The 6,000-nt window shown below is 50.0% G+C and overlaps 1 protein-coding gene across 1 annotated transcript in view; it reads left to right on the top strand.

Annotated features, from left to right (window-relative positions):
- The first annotated feature begins 1,854 nt into the window (after positions 1-1,854).
- Positions 1,855-6,000, top strand: part of AGMAT (agmatinase) — an 11,376-nt gene continuing 7,230 nt past the window's right edge. The window contains exons 1-2 of the mRNA XM_024208364.3: positions 1,855-2,364; positions 3,760-3,962. Coding sequence (XP_024064132.2) covers positions 1,964-2,364; positions 3,760-3,962 — 604 coding nt within the window. The 5' untranslated portion in view covers positions 1,855-1,963. The remainder of the gene's footprint in view (positions 2,365-3,759; positions 3,963-6,000) is intronic.

Genomic DNA, 6,000 nt, shown 5'->3' with positions numbered 1-6,000 from the left:
TAAGTGTGCCAGGTGATTATTAGGGCATGGACCACCTGTGAGACACAATGTGCTAAGTGAAGACAAAACCAAAAGGAGCAGAGGACCAGGGTTCCAATTACAAAGCAGAGCTCATTGAGATATTAAATACACATTCTTAGCCCTCGTCTACACTGGGGGGGGGGGGAATCGATCTAAGATACACAACTTCAGCTACGAGAATAGCGTAGCTGAAGTTGACGTATCTTAGATCAACTTACCTTGCATCCTCACGGTACGGGATCAACGGCCGCCACTCCCCCGCCTACTCCGCTTCCGCCTCTCGGCAGTGGTGGAGTTCCGGAGTCGACGGCAGAGCGATTGGGGATCGATTTATCGCGTCTACACTAGACGTGATAAATTGATCCCCAATAGACCGATCACTACCCGCCGATCCGGCGGGTAGTGAAGACATACCCTTAGAAGAGACAAAGGGAAAGATATGTCTGGTGCTTTGACAACTTAATTTATGTAAGAGCCTTTGGTGAGGGACCTTATCAAAGGCTTTCTGGAAATCTAAGTACACTATGTCCACTGGATCCCCCTTGTCCACATGTTTGTTGACCCCTTCAAAGAACTCTAATAGATTAGTAAGACATGATTTCCCTTTACAGAACCATTTTGACTTTTGCCCAACAATTTATGTTCTTCTATGTGTCTGACAATTTTGTTCTTTACGATTGTTTCAACTAATTTGCCCGGTACTGACGTTAGACTTACCGGTCTGTAATTGCCGGGATCACCTCTAGAGCCCTTTTAAAATATTGGCGTTACATTAGCTATCTTCCAGTCATTGGGAACAGAAGCTGATTTAAAGGACAGGTTACAAACCATAGTTAGTAGTTCCCCAATTTCACATTTGAGTTCTTTCAGAACTCTTGGGTGAATGCCATCTGGTCCCGGTGCCTTGTTACTGTTGAGTTTATCAGTTAATTCCAAAACCTCCTCTAGTGACACCTCAATCTGTGACAATTCCTCAGATTTGTCACCCACAAAAGCCGGCTCAGGTTTGGGAATCTCCCTCACATCCTCCGCCGTGAAGACTGAAGCAAAGAATTCATTTAGTTTCTCCGCAATGACTTTATCGTCTCTAAGTGCTCCTTTTGTATCTCGATCGTCCAGGGCCCCCACTGGTTGTTTAGCAGGCTTCCTGCTTCTGATGTACTTAAAAAACATTTTGTTATTGCCTTTTGAGATTTTTGGCTAGCTGTTCTTCAAACTCCTTTTTGGCTTTTCTTATTACATGTTTACACTTAATTTGGCAGTGTTTATGCTCCTTTCTATTTACCTCACTTGCAAAGGATCCCTTGGACTAACAGGCAAAAGTTGCCCAGGCAGTTCTGCAGCGAGGCCTGTGGCTGCCTTTTCCTTTAATCATATGGAGGTGCAGCCTGCATAGGGTGACCAGATGTCCCGATTTTATAGGGACAGTCCTGATATTTGGGTTTTTGTCTTATATAGGCACCTATTACCCCCCACTCCCTTCCCGATTTTTCACACTTGCTGTCTGGTCGCCCTAAGCCCGCAGGGACTACAGGCTGGTTGATTTAAACCAACATGTTGCAAGCTGGAACCTGGCCACGTCTGATCACTGTGAGAATGCTCCATGTGGCACAAATTCAAGTTGTTCCGGCCACTTGGCTGAGTAGACTCTGGGGTCCCTGACGCTGCACCTGACAAATCCAGAGTAGGAAAAGACTCCATTTCCCAGAATGCAAGGGAGGAGGGCAGAGGAAATTGATTAAGGGGAAAGCATAGGGCTGAGTTTAAAGCTATTGCATCTCTGGGTGCTGCACTTTGAACCTGCCGGGGGGGAAGGAGTGAGGGGAGTGGAATAAGTGCTGTGTGTCTCTGCTACCCCAGCCACTCTCTGCTTTGAACCTGCAGGGCCAGCTGTGGCCGTGTGTGCTGTGCTGGGGGAGGAGGGCTAAGCAGGGGGTGCGGGATGGAGCCCCTCTTCCTGCGTGGCAGCCAGTTGCTCCGGAGAATACTCTGCAAGGAGCGCCTCTGCCCTTGGAAGTTCTCAGCAACTTTCCTGGCAGCCAAGCTCCAGCCACCTTTGCGGAGCAGCCCCAGAGCTAGCCTGTGTGTGGGGGCCACAGCTCACCCTGCTGCAGCTGGGTCCCATCGTGGGGGCTCGGAGAGCCTGCTCGCTGGGCACGGTGCCCCTCGCCGCTTTCTCGCTGGTACCAGCTTCAATCTGCCCCCCAGTGCTCAGTTCGTAGCCAGGCCCGTGGGGGTCTGCTCCATGATGAAGCTGCCCGTTCAGACTTCACCAGAGGGACTAGATGCTGCTTTTGTTGGGGTGCCCCTCGACACGGGAACCTCCAACCGTCCTGGCGCAAGGTAAGGGGCAGCGGTTAGGCTAAGATCTGGGGTGGGGGGAGCCACAGCCCATGGGATAGGGGCACTTGCTGTCTAGTGATTATTCAAGAAAAATCCCAGGGGAGTCAGTGCCAGTGAAAGATGCGGGACTGACTATCTGGTAGTGTGGTTCCCTCTTTTTATTCCAGGGAACAGATATGGCAGCATGTCAGGTTTCCCTGTCCTGCCCTGCCAGTCTGCCTCGGCCCTGTCCTGCAGGGACCAAGCAAAAGCAGGAGAGGGTGGTTTGCTCTTGGTACCATGCAGCCCTGTGAAGGTGCCAGTTGTCAGAGTGATTTTGTAATGTGACAATCAGGGTCCAGACACCCCAGGGGGAGAACAGGGGTCTGAACCCCAAAGAATTTGCAATTGAATCAACTGATGTAATCTAATATTATTGTGCTATAAAAGCACATTGAGTAAAGACTTTTATGAAAACTGGTGACATGCTGGCCATGAATATCAGTGTGATGTATGTGTGGGCGTTGCATAGAGTTATGTGTGGGTGCTGAAAATATGTTCCTATACTATGTTGTGGACAGAGTTGATAAACCAACTTGCCTTAGACAAAGGAGTGTGGATTTACCTGTCTAGATCAGGGGTGGGCAAACTTTTTGGCACGAGGGCCACATCTGGGAGGGGAAATTGTATGCAGGGCCATGAATGTAGGGCTGGGGCAGGGGGTTGGGGTGTGTGAGGGGGTGCTGTGTATAGGAAGGGGCTCAGGGCAAGGGGTTGGGGTGCAGGAGGGGTGCAGAGTGCGGCAGGGGGCTCAGGGCAAGGGGTTGGGGTGCAGAGTGAGGCAGGGGGCTGAGGGCAGGAGGTTGGGGTGCAGAGTGCAGCAGGGGGCTCAGGGAAGGAGGTTGGGGTGCAGGAGGGGTGCAGAGTGCGGCAGGGGGCTCAGGGAAGGAGGTTGGGGTGCGGGAGGGGTGTGGCAAGGGGATCAGGAAAGGGGGGGTTGGAGTGCAGGTGGGGTGCGGGGTGTGGCAGGAGTTCGGGCTCCAGCCCGGCGCTGCTTACCTTGAGCGGCTCTGGGATGGCAGCGGCACGCAGCGGGGCTATGGCAGGCTCCATAGTCGCATGTGAAAATCTTTGCGTACACTCGATTTGCAGTAAGCTCTCTGCCTGGATCTACAGATGACCTGTCTGTTGAAGCCATTAGGCCATACTCATTATGCGTCTCACGTAGACGATCACAACCACAATATAATAGTCCCACTTAAAACATTTGCCCCAATGGTCTTTCCAACCTTCAACTCCTAAGTGTCTAGCAGGAGTGTGTGCCTAACCAGCCTCGTGTTTAGAATCCCCTGGTTCTATGGAAGTTTCCTCCTCGAACCATCCCAGATAACGAAGTGTGGGATTCTTTCCTTCCAGGTTCGGCCCTCGCCAGATTCGAGCCGAGTCGTGCATGGTGAGGACGTATAACCCCAGCACCGGGGCAGCACCTTTCCATTCCCTCATGGTTGCTGACATTGGTGATGTGAACGTGAACCTCTACAACCTGCAGGAGAGCTGCAGGCAAATCCGAGAAGCCTATCAGAAGATTGTGGCAGCCGGCTGCATTCCCCTCACGCTGGGTAAGGAACCCAGGGCTGGGCCCAATCTCATGCTTTGCTGTTAAAACACCAGTTATTATGTGGGCACCCGGAAGAATAGCAGGATCTATTAAAGCCGCCTCCCTCCTTCTGCCCCATACACGGCAATGGATACAGACTAATTTATTAATAGGGTCTTGAGAGAGCTACTCTCTCCTCCTCCTCACTGAGCTAATTCAGTCTCCTTCAGCTGCTCCCAGAGCTTTGCTGCTGCTGGTTCAGCTCTGGGGGAGAGGGGCCTCTCACCCAACCTGCTGCGGGGACAGAGGGCTGGGGGGAGAGTCCTCTCTCCCCGCTGCAGCCCTGGGGCAGCCTGCACCCCAAACCCCTCATCCCGAACCGCACCCCAGAGCCTACACCCCCAGCCAGAACCCTCACCCCCCGCACTCCAACCCTCTGCCCCAGCCCTGAGCCCCCTCCCACACTCCGAACCCCTCGGCCCCACCCCCGCCACACATCCCCTCCATATTGGTGCACACAACAAAATTCATTCCGCACACGGATGTAAAAAATTAGAGGGAACATTGGCCGTGACACTTTTGTATTTTTACGTCCGATTTTGTAATCAAGCAGTTTTTAAGTGAGGTGAGCCGTGCGGGTACGCAAGACAAATCAGACTCCTGAAAGGGGGACAGTAGTGTGGAAAGGTTGAGAGCCACTGTCCTAAATGACTGCCCCAAGCTCAGCCATTAACTCGTGGCAGAGCTGTGAGTAGAACCAGGAGTCCTGACTCCCGTCCTTGTGCTCTATCAGATGTCCCACTCTCCATAACACCTGGTTGTGAAGGTGGGTAGCTAATCAAACCAACAACAATGCAAGTTTGCTCCAGATATGACGGAAGGTTGTAACCTGAAATGTTGCCTTTCTAAAAAAAAAAAAAAGTTTCCGAATAAGGAATAAAGGAATATTCTTCTAATGTGAGAATAGAAAAGTTGATTTTTTGGAAATTCATTTACCTTTTATATGTGTTAAATTCCAGGCCAGAGTTGGGCTCCTTTTCTGGCTGGCGTGGTTTAATGTACCTTGCAGCAATGTTCCTTTAATGGAGACAAAGTAGTTACATTCTTCTACTGCAGCGTGCCCTCTTCTGCCAGCATAATTTAATCAGAAATAACAGAGCATCGTAAAAGGTGCATAATAAATCTAACCTTTGCCCAGGACTCTGTGTTAAATCAGGGACTGTGATTGCCATATCATCTACGATGCCTGGACTGGACGATGCTCTTATGCTGTGTCAAAAATGAATAACTGAGGTTAGAGAAGATGTTGTTTCATTGTTCTCCACTGAACACAAATTAAAACTAAACAGCTGAATATGATCTTAAATGTATTTTGTTAACCTGTTCAGTGGGACCTGAAATGAGAGCATATGCCCATAACAAAAGTGTTTAGGGTTTTAAATTGAATCAAACCTTATGCAGTGTATTAGTTTCATGACAGAAAGCGATTTGGACTTGTATTGGTGTGTGCACACATGCAATTACTGTTTAACCCTAGGGCACCTATGACCTTGCAATCTGAAACTCACTTCACTGTTGTGAACATATAGAGTGAGGGCTTGGATTACAAATCAGTGTCAGTCTACTCAACTGTCCTGAGTCCATATTTAGGAATATGTGATGCCTGTATTTATAACACAAAGCTAGGATCCCTCACTTCAAATTGCTGCTGTAGCACTAGTGAAATCCAGTCACTCGCAGATCTCACGTCATCCCTTTTACCAAAGTAAGAGGTGGGATATCGCAACCAGGAACTGTCAGATTTTTCTTTATTAACTGGAGCTCTATCACTTTTTACGGGGAGCTCTTCAGCGCTCACAGCTAAGCAGCATTGGGCCCACATCAGAAAGTAGCTGGAAAGGAGACCTCGTAAGAAACCCCCATGGTACTGGTGACACTAGGTGGTGCTCTTCCCTCTGAGTCAGAATGGAGCCAGACACCCCCGTATGGTTCTGGAGGTGCCATCGTTCAGATAAAACTTACAACAGAGTTCCAGACTGCTTGTGCTCATCGAAGATCCC

This window comes from Terrapene carolina, unplaced genomic scaffold (genome assembly GCF_002925995.2).
Source record: "Terrapene carolina triunguis isolate 2854851 unplaced genomic scaffold, T_m_triunguis-2.0 Scaffold714, whole genome shotgun sequence".
In the NCBI taxonomy this organism is placed as follows: Eukaryota; Metazoa; Chordata; order Testudines; family Emydidae; genus Terrapene; species Terrapene triunguis.
This window is presented reverse-complemented; position numbering and strand designations above follow the sequence as displayed.